The sequence below is a fragment of the Eulemur rufifrons genome, chromosome 30, assembly GCF_041146395.1.
Source record: "Eulemur rufifrons isolate Redbay chromosome 30, OSU_ERuf_1, whole genome shotgun sequence".
Taxonomy (NCBI): domain Eukaryota; kingdom Metazoa; phylum Chordata; class Mammalia; order Primates; family Lemuridae; genus Eulemur; species Eulemur rufifrons.
The window spans coordinates 82,191,407-82,215,532 of NC_091012.1; the positions used below are offsets into that span (position 1 = coordinate 82,191,407).

The window sequence follows — 24,126 nt, forward strand, 5'->3', positions numbered from 1 at the left end:
ACTTGGAATGGAATTTTCATATGTTCTCATGTTTACTTCTTGTCTATAAAAAAGAAAATGCTTTAATTGAATTTCTACTATGGATCATTATTTTATTCTTCTTCTTATTACTATAATGAGTAAGGCTTCAATAGAAACACTTTGAGAACTCATGCATTTACTGATCTCTAAGAATGTCTACCCTTAATTACAGTTAAATATTACAGTTCCACTTTAGAGACTATTTTTACCAGAGACTTAAACAAAAATATACCATGAACAAAAATCTGAAATAAAACCACTAACTTGACAAATATTAAAGTAATAAGATAAATTGACCCAGTTACCCCTTAAAAAATTCTCTAATAAAAAAAGTCTTAACCAGCATTTGCTTAATTCACCAAATAAGGTATGAAAAACACTTACAAATTATTAATGTTTTCAGAACTTAAATCACTAATGGTGTGGGAGGGGGTACATATAAGTGTTAACCTCAATTTTCAATTGTCCCTCCACACAGGGAAAATTGGTTGATAATATTTTCCATTTGAAAGGTGCCCATTTAATTTGTTTCTAATCAATATTGTCTACCAAAGATAAACATAGTATAATTTTGTTCTGAAAATATTACTTCCTTATTAGTTATCTGGGGCAGTGAGTTGTGACCATTGCTAAGTCTGAGGTTGTACTTACATAAACATATACCCTAGAATTTGACTTCTTTTTTGACTGACATAAATTATCAGGTTTTAAAACACACACACACACACACACACACACACACACACACAAAATAAGTCAAATGATGAAATGTATTTATATTTAAGACAAATCTATTTTCATTTTTTAAACTAAAGCTCTAGTGTCTAGTACAAAGCTTGGCACCTACTCATCACTAAGTCACTAGTGAATTAATTAGGAAAGACTTTGGAGACAATGAGCAGTAAAATATCTAGTTCAGTTGTGCTCAATTGCAGGTAATCATAAGAATTAATTTGAAACTTTTAAAAACAAACACATGTGAGAACTCCCAGAGTCTTGGGTTGGATTAATCAAATCTGCATGTTAAAACTCCCTCATGTGACTTTGATACTAAGGTCCAATTAAGAACCACTACTGTGAATAATCTTGAGAAAGAAAACTTCACAGATTTCTGAAATAGTGCAAGTTTGTATTTTTGGCTTTTCCATAGGAAATTGATCAATGACAAATTAATCTGTGGTGAAACTACATAATTCAATACAGTAGTAGCTAAAGATATTATGACCTGCATCCCTGGAAATGTAATAGTTTAGAATACTGGCTTTATGGAATATGGAATTTTCATATGTGCTCATGTTTACTTCTTGTCTATAAAAAAGAAAATGTTTAATTTAATTTCTACTATGGATAATAATGTTATTCTTCTTCTTATTATTATGAGTAAGGCTTCAATAGAAACACTTTGAGAACTCAGCATAGAAGCGTACACATCCAGGCTATGAACTACCTGGTCCCTACAGCATCTACTGAAAGAGAGCCTGCAAATGGCATGTTACTTTCCAAATGAAAATTGAAAAGTGGGAAGCAAGCATTGATCCAGATGGGAAGGGCTCAGTGAAAGAACTCTGGAAATATGAAGAATCAAAGGGAAAACACACCCCCAAAGAGGAACACCAGGTCTCTAGCAATGGACATTAATCAAATTCAGAACACCAAAATGAGAGAAGAAGAATTTCAAACATGGATTGTAAGAAAACTCAATGATATGCAAGAAAAAATGGATAACCAACACAAAGAAACAAAAAAAAATCATGGACTTGGAAGAAAAATGCACTAAAGAAATGGAAATATGAAAGAAAAATCAAACTTCACTCTTGGAAATGAAGAATTCATTCAGGGAACTACAAAACACAGTGGAAAGCCTCAAGAACAGGGTAGATCAAACAGAAGAAAGAATCTCTTTCAATTTCAGATATTGAAACCAACACCTTCCAATTAAATAATCAGTCACAGAGATAGAGCAAAGAAATAAGAGAAAAGACCACAGCTTGCAAGAAATGTGGGATTCTTTGGAGAAGCCTAATGTGAGAGTTGGGGGCATTCCTGAGGGTGAAGAAGATAATACGCAAGGGCTGGATAAGCTATTTGAAGATATAAAAGAGGAAAATTTCCCAGGCCTTACTAAAAATCTAGATATCCAGGTACAAGAAGCCAAAAGGCCCCCTGGGAGATTCAATGCAAATAGGAAGGCACCACATCATGCAGTCATCAGACTGCCAAAAATATCCACTAAAGAGGACCTTCTTCAAGCTGTAAGGTGAAAGAAACAAGTAACATACAAAGGAAAGCCCATTTGAATAATGCCAGATTTCTCAACTGAAACCTTACAATCAGGAAGAGACTGGGGCCCCATTATCACTCTTCTGAAACAGAATAATGTCCAGCTTAAAATCTTGTACTCAGCAAAGCTAAGTCTTGTAGATGAAGGAGAAATTAAGACATTATCAGATAAATAAAGACTGAGGGACTTCACCAAGACAAAACCAGCCATCCAAGAAGTACTCAAAACAGTGTTGCACACAGACCAGCACAAGAAACATTCACGAAGGTAAAACTACTCAAAAGCTAAAGATCAAAGGCCAGATACAACAATGGCACAAGAGAGAAAACATAGCAATGAAGTTCTACCCAACAGGATGAACAGAAATTTGCCCCACCTGTCAGTACTCTCAATAAATGTGAATGGCTTGAACTCCCCACTCAAGAGACATAGGCTGTCCCAATGGATAAAAAAAAAAAAATACAAGCCAAGTATCTGCTGTCTCCATGAAACACATATGACCGGCAAGGATGCATTTAGACTGAAAATAAAGGGGTGGAAATAGATATTTCAAGCAAATGGAAGCCAAAAGAAGGCTGGCATGGTGGTTTTAGCTTCAGATAACTTAGTTTTTAAATCAACAAAAGTAATGAAAGACAAAGATGGTCACTATATAATACTGAAGGTTACAGTTCAACAAGAAGGCATGACAATACTATATATGTATGCACCCAACTTAGGTGCACCCAGATTCAAAAGCAAATTCTACTTGATCTAAACCAAATGATAAACAGCAACACCATAATAGCTGGATACTTCAACACCCTGCTGACAGCACAGGACAGATACTCCAAACAGAAAATAAACTAAGAAATAATGTACTTAAGCAGAACATTAGAAAAAATAGGCCTGACTGACATTTACAGGACATTCTATCCAAAATCCACTGAATAGACGTTCTACTCATTAGCTCATGGGACATTCTCTAAGACTGACCATATCCTAGGACACAAAGTATGTCTTAAAAAATAAAAAAAATGATATTATACAATGTATCCTCTCAGATCAGAGAGGAGTAAAAGTAGAAATCAACCCTAACAGAAATTCCCATTTCTACTTAAAGTTATTGAAGCTAAACAACCTACTCCTGAACGATTATTTTATAAATGAAGAAATCAGGACAGAAATCAAAAGGTTCTTTGAACTAAATGACAAAGGAGACATAAGTTATCAAAATCTCTGGGACACAGCTAAAGCAGTCCTGAGAGGAAAACTTATTTCCATAAATGCCTATATCCAATAGACAGAAAATTCAAAATTAGACAACCTAATGAACAGATTCAAAGAGCTGGAGAAAGAAGAACAGACCGACCCCAAACCCAGCAGAAAGAGAGCATTTATTAAGATCAAATCAGAACTAAATGAAATTGACAACAGGAACACTATGTGTGAGATTAATTTAAAAATGTTGTTTTTTGAAAAGATAAACAAAATTGACACACCTTTGGCTAGACTAAGATCAGAAAAGAAAAATCTCTAAGAATCTCCATCAGGAACATAAAAGGAGAAATTACAACTGATGCCACAGAGAAACAAGATATCACCCAGGAATTCCACAAAAACCTTTATGCACACAAACTGCAAAATGTGGAGGAAATGGACAAATTTTTAGAAACACACAGCCTCCCGTAGGCTCTACCAGGAAGAAATAGAAGTCCTGAAAAGACCAGTATCATGAACTGAAATCAAAACAGCAATATAAAACCTTTTCAAAAAGAAAATCCCCAGACCAGATGGTTACACATCCAAATTTTACCACACCTACAAAGAAGAATTGGTGCCTATCCTACATAAACTATTCTCCAACATTGAGAAGGATGGAATTCTCCCCAACACATTTTACCAAGCCAACATAACATTGATACCAAAACCAGGAAAGGAAGCAACAAAAAAAGAAAAGAAAACTACAGACCAGTATCCCTTATGTATATAGATGCAAAAATTATCAATAAAATCCTAGCAAATCGAATCTAAGTGCTTATCAAAAAAATAATCCATCACGACAAAGTGGGCTTCATCCCAGAGAAGCAGGGGTGGTTCAACATACGTAAATCTATAAATGTAATTCACCACATAAATAGAAGCAAAAATAAAGACCATATGATCCTCTCAATAGATGCAGAAAAAGTATTTGACAAAATTCAACACCCTTTTATGATAAGAACATTTAACAAAATAGGCATAGATAGGACCTACCTAAAAATGATACAAGCCATATATGACAAATGCACAGCCAACATCATACTGAATGGGGAAAAATTGAAAGCATTCCCACTTAGAACTGGAACCAGACAATGTTGCCCACTCTCCGCACTGCTTTCCAACATAGTATTGGAAGTCCTTGCGAGAGCTATCAGGCAAGAGAGCAGAATCAACGGTGTCCAAATGGGGCAGAAGAGATAAAACACTCACTCTTTGCTGATGATATGATATTATATCTAGAAAACCCCAACGATTCAACCAAGAGACTCCTGGAATTGATCAATGAATTCAGTAGAGTCTCAGGATACAAAATCAATACACACAAATCAGAGGCATTCATATATGCCAGTAACAGTCAAATGGAGAACCAAATTAAGGACTCATTACACTTCACAACTGCAACTAAGAACATAAAGTACCTAGGAATATATTTAACTAAGGAGGTAAAGGACCTCTATAGGGAGAACTATGAAACACTGAGGAAGGAAACTGCAGAGCATGTAAACAGGTGGAAAACCATACCATGCTCATGGATCGGAAGAATCAACATTGTTAAAATGTCTATACTACCCAAAGTGATCTAAAGATTCAATGCAATCCCTATTAAATTACCAATATCATTTTTCACAGATATAGAAAAAGTAATATTACGCTTTTTATGGAACTAGAGAAGTCCCCATTTAGCAAAAGCAAATATAGGCAATAAAAACAAAATGGGAGGCACTAATTTCCAGACTTCAAACTATACTACAAGGCTGTGGTTTTTAAAACAGCTTGGCATTGGCATAAAAACCGGGACACAGACGAGTGGAACAGAACAGAAAATCCCAATATAAAACAATCCTCATATAGCCACCTAATCTTTGAAAAAGTAGACAAAAACATACTCTGGGGAAAAGAATCCTTATTCAACAAATGGTGCTGGGAAAATTGGATAGCCTCATGTAGAAGATTGAAACAGGACCCACACCTTTCACCTCTCACAAAAATCAAATCACGGTGTATAACAGACTTAAACCTAAGGTGTGAAACTATTAGAATTCTCGAAGAAAATGTGGAAAAAACTCTTCCAGAAATTGGCCTAGGCAAAGAATTTATGAAGAAGACCCCAAAGGCAATCACAACAACAACAAAAATAAATAAATGGGACCTGACCAAATTAAAAAACTTCTCCTGAATAGAGTTGGAACCCATTCTACTAAGTGAAGTGTCCCAAGAATGGAAAAATAAGTACCATGTTTACTCACCAACAAATTGGTTTCCCTGATCATCGCTTAAGTCCACATTTGGGAATAACACCATTTGGGTGTCAGGCAGATGTGCGGGGGGAGGGGATTGGTGTATACCTACATAATGAATGCGATGTGCACTCTCTGGGAAATGGACAAGCTTAAAGCTCTGATTTGGTGCTAGTGGGGGGGGGGCATGGGCAATATACATAACCTAAACTTTTATTCCCACATAATATTCTTAAATTAAAAATAAGAGAAAAATAAATAAATGAAAAAAGCATAAAGGAAGGTGAGCAATGAAAAAAAAAAAAAAAAGCTTCTACACAGCCAAAGAAACTGTGACGAGAGCAAACAGACAACCTACAGAATGGAAAAAAATTTTCACATGTTACACATCCGATAAAGGGCTGAAAACAAGAATATATTTAGAACTCGGGAAAATCAGCAAGAAAAAATCAAACAACCCTATCAAAAAGTGGGCAAAGGACATGAATAGAAACTTTTCCAAAGAAGACAGAAGAATAGCCAACAAACATATGAAAAAATGCTCAACATCTCTAATCATCAGGGAAATGCAAATCAAAACCACAATGAGATATCACTTATCTCCAGTGAGAATGGCCTTTATCAAAAAGTCTCAAAATAACAAATGTTCGCGTGTATGCAGAGAAATAGGGACACTCATACACTGCTGGTGGGACTGCAAACTAGTGCAACCCCTGTGGAAAGCAATATGCAGATACCTTAAAGAGATACAAGTGTATCTACCATTTGATCCAGCAATCCCATTACTGGGCATCTACTCCCCCATAAAACAGAAGACATTCTATAAAAAAGACACCTGCACTCGAATGTTTATAGCAGCACAATTCACAATTGCAAAGATGTGGAAACAACCCAGGTGCTCATCAACACATGAATGGATTTATAAAATGTGGTATATGTATACCATGGAGCACTATTCAGCTATTGAAACAATGGTGATATAGCACCTCTTGTATTTTCCTGGATAGAGCTGCTGCCCATTCTACTAAGTGAAGTGTCCCAAGAATGGAAAAATATGTACCACATGGACTCACCATGAAATTATTTTCACTGATCAGCACCTATGTGCATATATAGGAATAACATTTATCGAGCGTCAGGCAGATGAGAGAGGAGAGGAGGGGATGGGTATATACCTACATAATGAGAGTGATGCACACTGTCTGGGGCATGGACACACTTCATGGTCTGATTTGCGGTGGGGCAAGGGAAATATACATAACCTAAATATTTTTACCCCCGTAATATGCTGAAATAAAAAAAAGAAATGTAATAAATAAATAAATAAATAAAATATGTAGGAGAAATACAACATAAAGGGAACAGTAAAAATGAAAGAGAAAAAAAAAAGCTTTATGCCAGTGAATTTTAAAATTTAGATAAAATAGACAAATTCCTTTGAAAACAATGCATATGAAAGGGAAATAAAAGGAAAAGTAAGATATGAATTATTGTACATACACTAAGGACTTTTAATCAAAAATTAAAAGCTTACTGAAATAGAGAACCCCAGGTCTGGATGTCTTCATTGATCAGTTCTTCCAAACACCTAAAAAAGAAATGGTTGTTCACAAACTCTTACAAAGAATAAAAATTTTTTTTCTGTGAGTAGAGCACAACATTGACACCAAAATCTAAAAAGGACATTAATAGAAAGTAAAATTAGAGGTCTACATTTTTAATAAACATTAATGTCAAAGTCTTTAAACATTTTTAGTAATTTCAATAGATATAGAATGTATTATACCAAATGGAGCTTATTTCAGATTGATTTAACATTTGAAATTTACCACATCAGAACATTCAAATAAAGAAGGGAAAATCATATGATCATATCAATATGTAGAAAAATTATTTTATAAACTCCAACACTTACTCATGATGAAATTTTTAGCCAACAAGTAATAGAAAAGAACTACCTTATTATAATAAAAGTAATCTGAAAACATTTGAAATGTAATACTCAATGATGAAAATTTGGAGACTTTTCCTTGAACTCAGTACCAAGACAAGAATGTTCACTAATACAGTTCCAATTTAATACTGCACTGGAGGTCTTAACCAGTGCAATAAGAAGAAAGCACGATAAGGCAAGAAAGAAATAAGTTAAAAATGTAAGAGAAGAAAAGGAAGAAATAAAATGTCATTATTTACAGGCAGCATGACTATTTACATAAAAAAAAAAACATATTTGAAGATACACTGTTAGAAGCATCACATGTACTCACCAGAAAATTGGTTTCCCTGATCATCACCTAAATACACATCTGGGAACGATACCAATCGTATATCAGACTGAGGTGGGAGGTGGGGGGAGGGGATGGGTGTATGCCTACAGAATGAGTGCATTGCGCACCGTTTGGGGAATGGTCACGCTTGAAGGTGCTGACTCGGGGAGGGGAGTGGGGAGGGGATGGATATATACCTACATGATGGGTGCAATGCACACTGTCTGGGGAACGGACACGCCTGGAGCTTTGACTTGGGGGGACAGGCAGTACATGGGCAACGTATGTAACCTGAAATTCTGTATCCTCCATAATAAGATGAAATAAAAAAAAAGAAGTAATGAGTAAACCAAGTAAGACTGTTAATGTTAAAATCAATTGTATATCTATATATCAGTGACAAAGTAATTGGAAAATATTTTAATAATACCATTTATATAGTCTAATAAAAATACCAAATACCTAGGAATAAATCTAAAATATATATGTGCAGTATCTTTACATTGAAAAGTAGAAAACATTATTAATATATATTGAAAAAAATCAAACAACCCTATCAAAAAGTGGGCAAAGGACATGAATAGAAACTTTTCAAAAGAAGACAGAAAAATGGCCAACAAACATATGAAAAAGCACTCAACATCTCTGATCATCAGGGAAATGCAAATCAAACCCACAATGAGATATCACTTAACTCCAGTGAGAATGCCCTTTATCAAAAAGTCCCATAACAACAAATGTTGGCATGGAGGCGGAGAGACGGGAACACTCATACACTGCTGGTGGGACTGTAAACTAGTGCAACCTCTGTGGAAAGCAATATGGAGATACCTTAAACAGAAACAAGTAGACCTACCATTCGATCCAGCAATCCCATTATTGGGCATCTACCCAAAAGAACAAAAGACATTCTACAAAAAAGACATCTGCACCCAAATGTTTATAATGGCACAATTCACAATTGGAAAGATGTGGAAACAACCCAAGTGCCCATCAATACATGAGTGGATTAATAAAATGTGGTATATGTATACCATGGAGTATTACTCAGCTACAAGAAATAATGTGGATATAGAATCTCTTATAGTCTCCTGAATAGAGTTGGAACCCGTTCTACTAAGTGCAGTATCCCAAGAATGGAAAAATAAGCACCACATGTACTCATCATCAAATTGGTTTCACTGATCATCACCTAAGAGCACATTTAGGAATAACATTAATTGGGTATCAGGCAGATGTAGTGGGCGGAGGGTATGGGTGTATTCATACATAATGAGTGCGATGCGCACTGTCTAGAGGACGGACTCGCTTGAAACTCTGACTCGGGGAGGTGGGTGGCAAGGACAATATACGTAACCTAAACTTTTGTGCCCCCATAATATGCTGAAATAATAAAAAAATAAATAAAAACATAAATAAATGGAAATATGTATCATATTCAAAATTTGGAAGCCTCAGTAATATAAAATATATTAAGTCTCCTCAAATTGATCTACTGATTCAATGTAATCCCAATAAAATTTTTTGGCTTTTTAAATAATAACTGACTAGTTGATTCTAAATTATATATGGAAATGAAAGAGCTAAGAGTACACAAGACAATTTGGAATACAAACAATAAATGTGAAAGTATATAATATCAAATATTAATACATCAACTTATTTTAAAATGATAGCATTTAAGACAATGTAATATTGATACAAAGACAACAATGGACTATAATAGAGAGAGAAAAATAAAAGAGAGACCTATATAGATACAGTCACATGAATTATCCCTAAGTTGTTATGAACTTGGGAAAAATAGCATTTTCAATAAATGGTATTAGTCAAGTGTGAATCTATAAGGAGAAAAATGTGACTCTTGATCCCTGTGTCACATGACACACCAAAATAAATTCCAGTTGGATTGTAGACCTAAAGCTGAAAGGTAAAACAAGAAAGTTTCTAGGAAGTGAAAGAGAATATTTTAATGATAGTAGAGCAGATAAATATTTCTTAAACTGGACATAAAAATCTATAACTATAAAGGCATGGAATTACATATTGAGCTTCTTTTATCCAATTATTATACACCGTAACACTCCTTCCTTCTCCAATAATGAAAATGAATAAAAAAACCATTTATTTTTGAACGTTATAACAAAGACTCTTCAGAGAAATAGTATGATCATGACCATAGTAACAATAGTATCTAATATTTTGATTTTGATGTTATAGTGTTTTCCTGTTTAAAATGCACTTTCAAATATATTATAATATTTACTATAATTGAATAATTCTACTTTGTTTTATTTGCTCTGGAGTGAAATCCTGCTCCAAAAATCCTTTATTCCTTTTCAGTTTATGCATCCCCTACTCCAAATCTACTATCTATATACATGATTTCCTTCTTGTCCTGTTGTTTTTGCTATACTTTGTTTTATTCATTACTTTATTTGAAATTGTATTCCCTGGTAATTGAATGAGTTAATTCCTCAAACTTGAATGAGCAATTACGATGTAGTTTTCACTAATTTATTCATTCAAGTAATAAATATTAAGCACTTTTGAAGACAGAATTATGAATACCCCCCAAATATCCATATTTTAATTTCTGGAATCTGTGCATGTTATCTTACATGGCAAAAGGGACTTTGCATATGTGATTAAATTAGAATGTTGAGATTGAAAAATTATTCTGGGTGGTCTAAGAGGGCACAAAATGTAATCACCAGAGTTTTTGTGAGAGAGAAAAGAAGGACCAGAAAAGGAGAAGGCGAAGTGATTGTGAAAACAGAGATTAAAGTGATGAACTTTGGAGGAAGAGGAAGGGGGCAAAAACCAAAGAATACAGGTGACCACTAAAAATTAAAAAGGACAAGAAAACAGATTCTTCTCTCAGAGTCTCTAGAAAGAACCATCCCTGTTGGCACCTTGATTTTAGCCTAGTGAAATTGATTTTGAACTGTAAAACAGTTGTTTGAGGTAGCAGTTGGAGAGTGAAATGTTTAAAATTGAGGTTTTGGAGGGATTCATATTGGAGTAAGTCATTAAAGTAAGATGTCAGACAAGATAACCAGAGAAGAGAAGGTCAAAGAATTGAAATGTTAGGTATAAAAAAGATCAACTGCATAGTAAAGTCACTAGAAATTATATTAAGACAAGAGTACTGTTGGAGAAAAACAATAATGAGTCAAACAGAAAATCCTTGCAAAATGAAGGAGAGTGAACTGGGAGTCAGGTGATGAATATAAGAAAAAATGGTAGCAGGTGATATAATCTGAATACATAAGATTCAAAGTTGGCTATTTTCAGAACTAGGGAAGGAGAACAACCTAGAAATGGGATTGAGGAAAAAAGCAGACATCTCCTGCACTTCTAGGTTCAGTGGTAGGAGAGGATCTGGGAAGAAATACATCACCTATTCTAGAAGGCTTTAGAAAAAGCAGTGAATTTGAGAGAGTCAAGTTTCAGGTAAAACAAGAAGATAAAGTTATCATTCAGATAGGAGGCAGAAGAGGACGGAGGGTTTTGCTGATAACAGCAAATTTCAAAGAGATAATGTTCAATGGTGACATAATCCTGAGGCCTCTGTGATTTAAGAGGGAATATCATATGTAGACAGCATCAAACTAGAAATGTCTTTATAAAAGCATTAGTGATCTGAGAAGCTCATTGGGGAGCTCAATTTTAATTACTAGATCAAATCATATTTTTTCTTTCTTTCAAACTGTATTGAATACTCTTTTTCTAAAAGTAATACACATTGGAAAAAATGAACATTACAGAAATGTGTCATTTAAAAAGGGAAAATCCTTGTAATTCTTTCTGTGGAATAATTTTCCAGAATTTTAATTTCTAAGTCAAAAATTTTCTAAATTTTCTAATTATTGATGCTGTGTGCCTTTTCATATTTACTAGTTTTGAACATTTTTTCTATAAATTACAAGTCCATATAACCCAACTATTTTTATTCCCCAGTAATTATATTTTTCTTATTGATTTTGTAAGATTTTTATATTAGGTTTTATCATGAGAAATTTCCATGTTTTTAGGTCAGAATGGTTGAATATTGGCAATCTCATATGGTTCAACTTAATACATGTGAATATTAGCTTGTAGCTGCAAGACAACATAACCTATATTACCTTAATTTTTCTATTACTTTTATAATATTTTTAAAGAAGAAATTGGCTTTTAAAATAAATACCACTACTGAAAGATGTAGCTCCTAAAGACTGCAGAAATCCTGTTGTTTAATTCCATATGGATAATGCTTTATCTTCCACTTAATGACTCCTTTAAAAAAATAAACTCACTACACTTTTCCTTATTGGACATAATAATGTCTTCTTTTTTATCAGAAGAATAGAATGGTCTGATTTTTCTTATGTATAACATGAAGTATACAAAGCTAGTATAATAAAACCCCATTACATTATATCCTGCTTTAAATCTCACAGTGCCTTCACAGAAATTAATTCCTTCTATTCTCCCTAAAAGAAGATGTAATTATAAGAAACTGAGACACGGCAAGGTAAAATGATCAAGACCATGAAGCTGTCTTGTGAAAACAAAAACAAACAAACAAAAAAAAAACCTGAACTAGCTAAATTTCAAAGCAAAATACCTAAGATGGTGGGAATTTTATACCTCTGTTTAAAATACAAATTTTAATCTATAAACAAAATGACTATGAAAGAAACATTCTTTATGCTTAAATATATAAACATGTAACCAAATTGAACATGTTAGTCATCAAAAATACTAAAAAAATTTAAAAAGAGGACTCACGACTGTGGAAGAGACATTTCCCCTGCCTATATCTTGCCTGGACTTTAGCATTGTAAGTTCAAACTGGTGATGTTGAGTGATGACATCATAAAGAGACTGTAAACAACAGAAATTTAAAGGGAAAAGACATAGTAGTCATATTTTAAAGTGCATGGGTGCTTCTGAAATTCATTTTCAAAGTGTTGGTGTGCTCACACACAACTTTTTAAAGATTGAACCAAGAGAATCAGTGATATAATCTACCTGGTTGATTTAATAAATATCTAATTATTTGATATCAGCCTATTTTAACAGTGGTTTTGAGTCTAGGTATGTGCACACAGGTGTAGGTATGTGTGTATATGTGTATGAGTGAAAGAGATGTATAGATTTAATAGAAACATTCCTCTACAAAGAACAGCTGTAATTTAATACATTTTCTACACATTCAGGCTTTTCCCCCTAAACACTTTACATACATTTACAGTGATAATTCCAACAAATAATTTGAAAGTGGCTATTCTTAGGTATGTAAATTTACCAAAGGTAAAATATCTGTTAAAATGATATTGACAAGTCTGAAAAATATTTTTTCTTCCCAAATCTGTAAACAACTGTTGTTACATACAGATTTGTATTAGAACAAGTTATCAACTGCTACTTGGTAGAAAATTAGGAAATATGAGGTTTTCATTATAGAAATAAAACCTCTTTGGGCAGGTAGAAATGTGCTTGGGGAGATTGTATTTATATATTCTACATAACAGTGAGCATCTTTCTTGCCCCAGAAGAAGAAGCAATTCATCAGATATTTCTGTTTTAAAATGACTTTTTGTCATTTAATTTTTCTTCATTTGATTCTTAAAATTTTATAATTTTATATAATGCTGATCACATTTTATTTTATAAAATGGAAGGAATCTAGATTCAAAATTCAGAATAGTTTTCAACTGAGCAGCACAATGCAGTGTGATATCTCATAACCCACTGGCCAAACTAAAATCACAAACTCATCAAATAGCATTGCCTTCTGAAGGAAAATAATATAAAGCCATTCAATTTCTGACTCAAAATTTGACCTCAATTATACATCTCAAAAAATATCAACTATGTATAAAAAGCCATAAAAATGTAATTAAACTCTGATCTAGTAATTCCACTACTAAGCATGCCTCCTAAGTAAATTATTATTTTAGCACAAAGATATTCATTAAAGTTTTACATAAAACATTAAAATCTGGAAATGCTCTAAATGTTCAAGATCGAGGAATGGTAAATCACTAGACTAAATCTCCATGAATGCAAGGATCATGTCCATTTTGCTCATCACTATCTCCCTAGTATTTACATAAAAAAAGGAACATAAAACTCTACATACAGTTTGATATCTGCTATATAAAGCAAATATGTTTATTGTGAAAATAATGGATGCAATAGCATCAAAATACTAATATGATACTATACATAATATTATTTTCTGCATATAATGTTTTACATTTAAAAATTTCTCAAATGGAGTGACATAAGCAAGATGGCAGAATAGGCTATGTCAGACTTCACTCCCTACCACAGAAAGATCAATTAGCAACCATCCATAGACAAAAACATCTTAGTGATAATGCACAGATGTAGGAATAAGCCCGAGTCACCTGCATGTTCCTTAGAAATGAATAAAATTCTTACCAGCTCCATAAGCAATAAAATGTTTTCTCAATAATATTTTCAGTTCCCTCATATTTCAAGTGAGTTTTCAATGTTCACATTATGGCTAGGGATGGCAGCTCTAAGTAACCTTGACAGTGAGATTTATCTCAGCCCTGGTAGCTTAGCAGCCACAGTCTCAAAATGGGCAGAAAACAAAGAATTCTAAGTAAGATTTGATAACGAGAACTTTGTAACTTTCTGTTATGCTGATGCATTCTCTTTTGAGTTTCTTTCCCAGGAATGGCAGAACCTCCTACAAAGCCTCACACCATTCTTTTTCTGGAGAAGATAAGGTAAGTGATATTCCACCACAGACCTGGCCTAAACACCCACTGAGCCTGCACACAAGGCTGAAAGAATGACCAATCTTAACCCTCAGCTCATTAAAATACTTAAATCCCCACCCTGGGAGGGACTTATCCATCATTAGTTGATCATGGGATGTATGTACTAACATTATTTCTCACTGCACTTCCATGCCCTGTACTCTACCCCAAATACCCAATGATGCTCACACCCCTCATGCATTATTCATTTTGCCTGCAGAAAAACCCCTGACCCTGTTGGTCAGGTAGGTGGATTTGAGCAGTTCATAACCTGTGCCTCCCAGTTGACATGTCCACTGAATGAAATCCTTTCCTCCTTAACAATCCTGCTGTCTCAGAAATTGGCTTTCTGTGTGGCAGGCAACATTGAACACCCCTTGTGAATTTGTTAACAAAATTTTGCATTTAAATGGTAGAATAAATGGGTTTGCTTTGACTGAATCAACCTTCTCATTCCCCCAACTCAGCACAGCACCACACAGAGAAGATTCATCAGAGACCAGAGTTTCTATAGTGGGAAGAGAGAACAGGGGATGCAGATATCCAGCTTCACTAGCATTCTGAGACATTTCTCAGGAAGCTCACTCAGTTCTCACCTCATGGGGAATGGCGAATATAGGGAGAGCCTACAGGGGTAGACCACTTGGGGTCAGGTACAAAGCAAGGAGGCAGAGACCACAGAGACCAGTACACAGACTTGAGTGATAGCTCAGTGTACCTGCCACCAATGGTGCCCTATCAGAGTTGTGAAATAGCAACATAACTCACCCACAAAACCAAGAAGGTCACTCCCAGAAGAGGTCGGAAGTGCTATCTGGCTTGAATAACTCAATGACCAGCTTTCAGGCCCATTCTCAGACCCTGCCCTAGGTCCCTGCCCAGAGGGGTAAATGAGCACCACAGCAAATGTCGGCACTAGTTCTGCCAAACTCAAAAGTTTAATCAGTGCTCCTAACAGCCTTAAAACCCACCCCAAGATCCAAACCAGGATGGGAGGCAAATCTGAACTGTGCATTTCTAATAAGTATAGCAGTTGGTCCATCTATTTTAATCTACTTAACCTCAGGGCCACTGCTGCAATGCTGTGCAACTACTGAATTCAAACAACAGTAGTTTCCGGCCAAAGAATATATGCTGTGACCCAGCCAGATCAGAAGTGATTACAGTTTCCATCCAGCAGCTTAACCTGATTTCAGAGTTCACCTAGTTTCTTTGCTGTATAGTGAAGCCTAGCCAGCTGCACCACCAGAACTTAGAGCAAAGACTGCAGCCCACCCATCTAGAGACCCTGAAAGTGAACTCTCTCTGCTCAGGGTAATTATTAATACAAGCTGGCCCACCTAGAATCATGGGCTAAATAGTGAAGTTCTATTTCTGCCAAGGAACACCTGTAAAACTCAGAAAAGGTGGCTATTTCTGCAAATACACAAATACCAATACAAGGACACAAGGACTAAAAAGACTCAGGAAATCATGACACCTCCAAAAGAAACTAACAAAGCTTCAAAAATAGACCCTAAAAAAGAGAAGCTCTATTACATGTCAGAAAAAGAATTCAGAATAATTCCCTTTAAAAAGTTCAGTAAACTTCAAAAATATATGAATAATAAAATTAATACAATTTGGAAAATGAAACATGAAAAAACGAGGTTAACAAAGACATAGAAATAATAAAGAAAATAAAAACCCGAAGATGAAGAATACAATGACAAAACCAAAAAAAACAAAAACAAAAAAAAAACTAATTAGAAAGCTTCTATAGCCAGCTTGATCAACCTGAAGAAAGAATCAATGAGCACAAAGACAGAACATTTAATATTACTCAATCAAAAGAGCCAAAAGGAGGAAAAAAAGAATTTAAAGAATGAAGAAAGCCTATAGGAATTGTGGGACACTACCAAGAGACAAAATAGAAACTCACGAAGTAGAAGAAAGAGAAAATGGATCAGATAACATATTTTAAAATATAATGGATGAGTGAAATGATATATTCAAAGTACTAAAGGAAAAAAAAAAACCTGCTAACCAAGAATATTATGCTTAGTAAATCTGTTTTTTTTTTCCAGAAATAAGGAAGAAATAAAAACTTCCCCAACAAAACCCAAGATAGTTTATCACCACTAGGCCTGCTATACAGGAATTGCTTAAGAAAATACTTAAAATAAAAAAAAAAAAAACGCTGCTAGCTAATACCATAAAATATACAAAAGCACAAAAGTCAATGGAAAAGGTAATATGAAGCCATATTCAAAATTCTCTAGGATTGTAGTGGTGGTATGTAACAAATTTAAGAAGATTGAAATTATATCAAATACCTTTTCTGACCATGATTGTATAAGACTAGAAACAAATACCTGAAGGAATCTTGGAATGTTCACAAACACAGGGAAATTAAACAACATGGTGCTGAACAACCGATGGGTCCATTAAGAAATTAAAAAGGAAATTTTTAAAATGTCAAGAAAAACGAAAGTGGAAACACAATATATCCAAACATATAGAATAAGTAGTAATAAATGACTACATTGAAAAATAAGAAAGACCATAAATACTTAATGTTACACCTACAGGAAGTAAAAACCCCCCACAAATTTATCCCACAGTTAGCAGAATAAAATATATCATAAATATTAGAGCAGAAATAAAAGATATAAAGACTAGAAAAAATCCAAAATGTCAACAAAACTATAAGTGGTTTGTTTGAAAGGTAAACAAAATCAACAAACTTTTAACTACATTAAACAAAAAAGAGAAAAGACTCAAATAAAATTATAAATGAGTGAGGGACATAAAAGTGATACCTCAGAAATGCAAAAGAAAAGAAATCTTTATGAATTAGTATATGCTAAAAAATAGGATAACCTAAAAGAGATGAATAAATGACTAGAAACATACAACATATCAAAACTAAATCATGAAAAAATAGAAAATATTAACATAGCAATGCAAATGAGAAGATTGAATCAGTAGTGAAATGTCTCCCATCAAAGAAAATCCCAACACCTGCTGGCTTTACTGCTGAATTCTAACAAATATTTATATCTATATATTTTTTTTTAATTTCAAAGGATATAGGAGGTGCAAGTATTTTTGTTGCATGGATGAATTGTGTAATGCTGAAAACATGGCTTCCAGTGTACCCATCACCAGAATAGTGTGTACTGTACATGATAGGTAGATTTTTATGCCTCATTCCCTCCCATCCTCCCCTCTTCTTGGCTTTCAATGTCCATTACACCATTTTATGAAGGTATGTATCACTCTTTAGTTTTCTTTCATCAGTATTTTGTAGTTCTCCTTATAGAGACCTTTCATCTCCTTGGTTTAGTATTAGGTTTTTTATTTTCATTACAGTTATTACAAGTGGTATTGAGTTCTAGATTTGAATCTCAGCTTGACTGTTATTAGTATATGGAAATGCTAATAATTTGAGTACATTAATTTTTTAACCTGAGACATAACTGAATTTTTTATGAATTCTAGGAGTCTTTCTGTTGGAATCTTTACAGTTTTCTAGATATAAGATCAAATCAATGACAAACAGGGAGAGTTTGACCTCCTCTGACCTGGTATGGATGCACTTTATTTCTTTCTCTTGCCTGATTTCTCTGGCTAGGGCTTCCAGCACTATATTGAATAGAAATGGTAACAGTGGCCACTCTTGTATTCTTCCAATTCTTAGGGGGAATGCTTTTAAATTATTTTCCATTCAGTGTTATGTTGGCTGTGGGTGTATCATATACGACTTTTATTATTTTGAGGTATGTTCCTTCTACACCCAGATTTTGAGGGATTTTACCATGAAAGGGTGCTGGATTTCATTGAATGCTTTTACTGCATCTCAAGGTCATCATATGTTTCTTTGTTTTAATTCTATTTGCATGGTGAATCATATTTATTGACTTGCATATGTTGAACCATTCTTGCACACTTGGGATGAAAGCCACTCAGACATGGTGAATTATCCTTGAGATGTGCTATTGGATTCACTTTGCTAGTATTTGTTGATGATTTTAGCAACTGAGTTCTTGAGAAATATTGGTCTGTAAGTTTTATTTATTGTTGTGTTCCTTCCTGGCTTTTTTATTAGGGTAATATTGGCTTCATAGAGTGACTTAGGGAGGACTCCCTCCTTCTTGACATTATACAACGATTTAAATAGGACAGATGTCAGTTCATCTATATAGGTCCAGTAGAATTTGGCCCTAATTACTTCTGATTTGGCGCTTTTTGTTTTGGTTGAGAGATTTTTTTTTTTTTAAATCACTGTTTGAAACTTGCTACTCATCATTGTTCTACTCAGGATTTCTGTTTCTTCCTGATTCAAAAGTGATAGGTTTTGTGTTTCCAAAACTTTGTTTGTTTCCTCTAGATTTTATAGTTTGTGTGCATTAAGGATTTCTTATTAGTCATGGGTGATATTTTGTATTTTTGTGGTATCAGTTGTAATGTCTCCCTTTTGATTTCTGAATGAGCTTATTTCAGTCCTTTCTGCTCAATATCTGGCTAATCTGGCTAGTGCTCTATCAATTTTGTTTGTTTTCAAAGAATCATTATTTGTTTCATTGATCCTAGGTATTGTTTGTCCTTTGGCTTGCATTTTATTTAGTTCAGTTCTAATCTTTGTAATTTCATTTATATTGCTAGCATTGAGTTTAGATTTTTCTTATTTTTCTAGTTCCTTGAGATGTAAGATTATGCTTTTAATTTGTGACTTTTCTGTCTTTTTAATTTTTTATTTCAGAATATTATAGGGGTACAAGGGTTTTGGTTACATAACTAGCTTTTGTACAGTTTAAGTTATGAGTGTGTTATCACCCAGATAGTGTGCATCATACCCGGTAGTTGTGACTTTACCCATCCCCTACTCTGCCCTCTGGCCTGCCTGATTTCTGTTAAGTTTTATTTCCATATGTGCACATAAGTGTGGATCCATTAGTTCCAATTTAATAATGAGTACTTGTGGTGTTTGTTTTTCCATTCTCACAATAGTTCACTTAGAAGAATGGTCTCCAGTTCCATCAATATTGTTACAAAAAGTATCAGTTCACCATTCTTTTTATGGCTGAGTAGTACTCCATGGTATACATATATCATGGTATACATATACCATCAATACATGAGTGGCTATTATTAAGTCACTCATGTAATGATGGGCATTTGTGATGTTTCCACATGTATGTAATTATGAATTGCAGTTCTATGAACATTCAAGTGCAAGTGTCTTTTTTATACAATGTCTTTTTCTCTTTTAAGTAAATAGTTAGTGGTGGGATTGCTAGATCAAATTGTAGGTACACTTTTAATTCTTTTTGGTATCTCCATACTAGTTTTGATAGAGGTCGTACTAGTTTTCAGTCCTACCAACAGTGTATAAGTGTTCCTTCCTATCCACATCTATGCCAGCATATGTTATTATGGGATTTTTGATGAAAGACATTATCAGTAGAGTTAGGTTATATCTCATTGTGGTTTTGACTTGCATTTCCCTGATGATTAGAGACATTGAGCATTATTTCATATGTTTATTGGCCAGTAGTCCATCTTCTTTTGAAAAGTTTCTGTCCATATATTTTGCCCACTTTTTAATGGGGTTGTTTGATGCTTTCTTCCTGATTTTCTTGAGTTACTTGTAGATTCTGATTATTAGCCCTTTATCAGATGTATAGCATGCAAATATTTTCTCCCATTCTGTAGGTTATCTATTCTCTCTATTGATTGTTTCCTTGGCTGTGCAGAAGCTTTTTAATTTAATCAGGTCCATTCATTTTTTGTTGCTGTTATTGTTGCTGTGATTGCCTTTGGGGTATTCTTCATAAATTTCTTGTGTGAGCCAATATCTATGAGAGTTTTTCCAACTTCTTCTTCAAGAATTCTTTTAGTTGCATGCCTTAAGTTTAAGTCTGTTATTCACTGTGAATTAATTTTTCTAAGTGGTGAGCAGTGTGGAAATTGTTTTAGCCTTCTACATGTAGCTATCCAATTTTACCTACACCATTTATTGAATGGGGATTCTTTTCCCCAGTGTACATTTTTGCCTGCTTTGCCAAAAATCACATGGCAGTATGAGGATGGTTTTATACTTGGTTCCTCTGTTCTAATCTGTTGGTCTATGTTTCTGTTCTTGTGCCAGTACAGTGTTGTTTTAGTTTCTATAGCCCTGTAGTATAGCTTAAAGTCTGGTAAAGTAATACTTTTTAATATTTTCTTTTTGCTTAAGGATTCCTTGTCTATTCAGGGTCTTTTCTGATTCCATAAAGAGTATAGAAATATTTTTTTCTTTATCTTCAAAAAAATGACTATCTGTGAAAAATGACGTTGGTATTTTAATGTGGATTGCATTGAATCTGTAAATCACCTTGCGTAGTATAGGCATTTTAACAATATTAATTCTGTTGATCAATGAGCATGATATGTTTTTCCATTGGTTTACTTTCTCTGTGATTTCCATCCACAGTGTTTTGTAGTTCATCCTGTAGAGATCTCTTCCCTCTTTGGTTAATATATCCCTAGGTATTTTATTTTCTTTGTTGCTATTGTGAAAGGTATTCAGTCTTTGTTTTGACCCTCACCTTGACTGGTGTTGGTGTATAGGAATGGTACAGATTTGTGTACATTGATTTTGTAACGTGAGACTATGCTGAATTCATTTATCAATTCCAGGAAACTCTTGGCAGAATATTTTGGGTTTTCTAGACATAATACTGTATCATCAACAAGAAGTGGTATTTTGAATTCTTCTATACCCATTTGGATTCCCTGGGTTTCCTTGTTTTGAGTGATTACTCTGCCTAGGACTTCCAGCCCTATGTTGAACAGAAGTGGTGACAGTGGGCAACATTATCTGATTCCAATTCTAAGCAGGAATGCTCCCAATTTTTCCCTGTTCAGTTTGATGTGTCTGTGGGTTTGTTACATACGGCTTTTATAATGTTGAGGTATGTTCCATGTATGGCTATTTTGATAAGAATTCTCATCATAAAGGGATGTTGAATATTGTCAAGTGCTTTTTCTGTGTCTATAGAGAGGATATTATGGTCTTTTTATTTTGCTTCTATTTATATGGTGAATCAAATTTATAGATTTGCATATGTTTATTTTTTATTATTTTTTTTTTTTGAGACAGAGTCTCACTCTGTTGCCCAGGCTAGAGTGAGTGCCGTGGCATCAGCCTAGCTCACAGCAACCTCAAACTCCTGAGCTCAAGTGATCCTCCTGTCTCAGCCTCCCGAGTAGCTGGGACTACAGGCATGCACCACCATGCCCGGCTAATTTTTTCTATATATATTTTTAGCTGTCCATATAATTTCTTTCTATTTTTAGTAGAGATGGGGTCTCGCTCTTGCTCAGGCTGGTCTCGAACTCCTGAGCTCAAACGATCCGCCCACCTCGGCCTCCCAGAGTGCTAGGATTACAGGCGTGAGCCACCGCGCCCGGCCAGATTTGCATATGTTTAACCATCCTTGTATCTCTGGGATGAAGGCCACTTGGTCATGATGGATTTTTCTTTTTTCTTCTTCTTCTTTTTTTTTTTTTTTTTTTTTTGATGTGAACCTGAATTTGGTTTGCTAGGATTTTAATGAGAATTTTTGCATCTATATTCATAAGGGATATTGGTCTGTATTTTTCTTTTTTGTTGTGTCCTTTCCTGGATTTTGTATCAAGGTGATATTGGCTTCATAGAACCTATTGAGGAGGATTTCTTCCTTCCCTATGTCATGAAATAATTTCTGCAGTACATTTGCTAGTTCTTCTTCGTGTGTCTGGTAAATTTTGGCTGCAAAACCATTGGTCCAGGAGATTTTTTGTTGTTGTTGGAAGAGATTTTATTGCTGTTTCAATTTCTTTACTAGATATTGGTCTGTTCAGGAGTTCTATTTTTTCCTGTTTGAGCCTTGAGAGGTTGTATTTTTCCAAGAATCTGCCAATTTTCTCAACATTTTCAAGTTTATGTGCACAAGGATTTTTGTAATACTCAGAGATTATATTTTATATTCAATTATATCAGTTGTAATATCTCCTTTTTCCTTTCTGGTTTAGTTTTTTAGTTTCCTTTCTTTTCTGTTTCTGGTTACCATAGTGAGAGTCCTGTTGATTTTTTTATCTTTTTTAAGAACCAGTTTTTTTTAGTGCTTTATGTATTTATATATATTATATATAATATATAATTATAATCCTCATAATTCTTTTGGAACCAAATTTATTAGCTCTGTTCTGACCTTAGTTATTTCTTTCTTTCTGCTGAGTTTGTGATTGATTTGTTCTTCCTTTTCCAATTCCTTGAGATGATTCATTAGATGGTTGATTTGTGATATTTGTGTTTTTTGGATGAAGACATGTAAGGATATGAATCTTCCTCTTAGGATGGTTTTGCAGAATCCCACAGATTTTGGTAACGTGTGTCCCTTTTGTCATTTAGTTCAAAAAATATTTTGATTTCCATCTTAATTTCCTCCTTGACCCCAATATCTATTTAGCATTAGATTGTGTAATTTTCATGACTTTGGGTAGAGTTGAGTGTTGCTGTTGGAATTGATTATTAATTTTATTCCACTGTGGTCTGAGAAGATACATGGTATAATTTCCATTTTTTTTAATTTATTGAGATATGCTTTGTTGCCTAGGATGTGATTAGTCCTAGAGAATATTCTGTGACCAGATGAGAAGGACATATATTTAGTAGTTTGGGAGCTGAATGTTTGTAGATGTCAGTTGGTAACATTTGTTCTAAAGTCCCATTTATGTCCATTGTTTCTTTGTTTGCTTTCTGTTTGGGGATCTGTTCCATTCTTTCAGTGGTGTGTTGAAGTCCCCAGCTATTATGATGCTGCTGTTTACTATTTTGTTTATATCAAGTAGATCTTGCTTTACAAATCTGGGTGCATATGTGTTACGTGTATAAATATATAGAATTCTTTGGTCTTTTTATTGAATTGTTCCCTTAACCATTATATAATGATCATCTTTACCTTTCTCCTATTCAGTAAGTTATCTAAAACACAGTGGAAAGTTTTAAGAATAGACTGGACCAGACAGAAGAAAGAATACCAGAGCTTGAAGACAACTCTTTCTTCACTTTTGGAGACTCCTGTTTCCTTTTTGTTGATTCCCAATGGTCTCTCTTAGACAATCAATCCAAAGGTGAATATCTCTTGCCCTATTCAATCCTCTCCATGAGAGTGGTGTGCATAGGCTACTTCTAGTCCACAGTCTTTACCCTGTCTATCTGTAACAAATATTTAAATAACAGGAAATTATTGGGGGTTTGCAATACCCCCAATATAACCTGGTCC

The 24,126-nt window shown here is 34.2% G+C and overlaps 1 protein-coding gene across 1 annotated transcript in view; it reads right to left on the bottom strand.

Annotated features, from left to right (window-relative positions):
* The window catches only part of CYLC1 (cylicin 1), a 101,212-nt gene that overhangs the window by 55,008 nt on the left and 22,078 nt on the right, over window positions 1–24,126 (bottom strand). The window contains exons 4-5 of the mRNA XM_069464242.1: window positions 7,316–7,369; window positions 3–43 (exon numbers count right to left, since the gene is read on the bottom strand). Of these exons, the coding sequence (XP_069320343.1) occupies window positions 3–43; window positions 7,316–7,369 (95 nt within the window). The remainder of the gene's footprint in view (window positions 1–2; window positions 44–7,315; window positions 7,370–24,126) is intronic.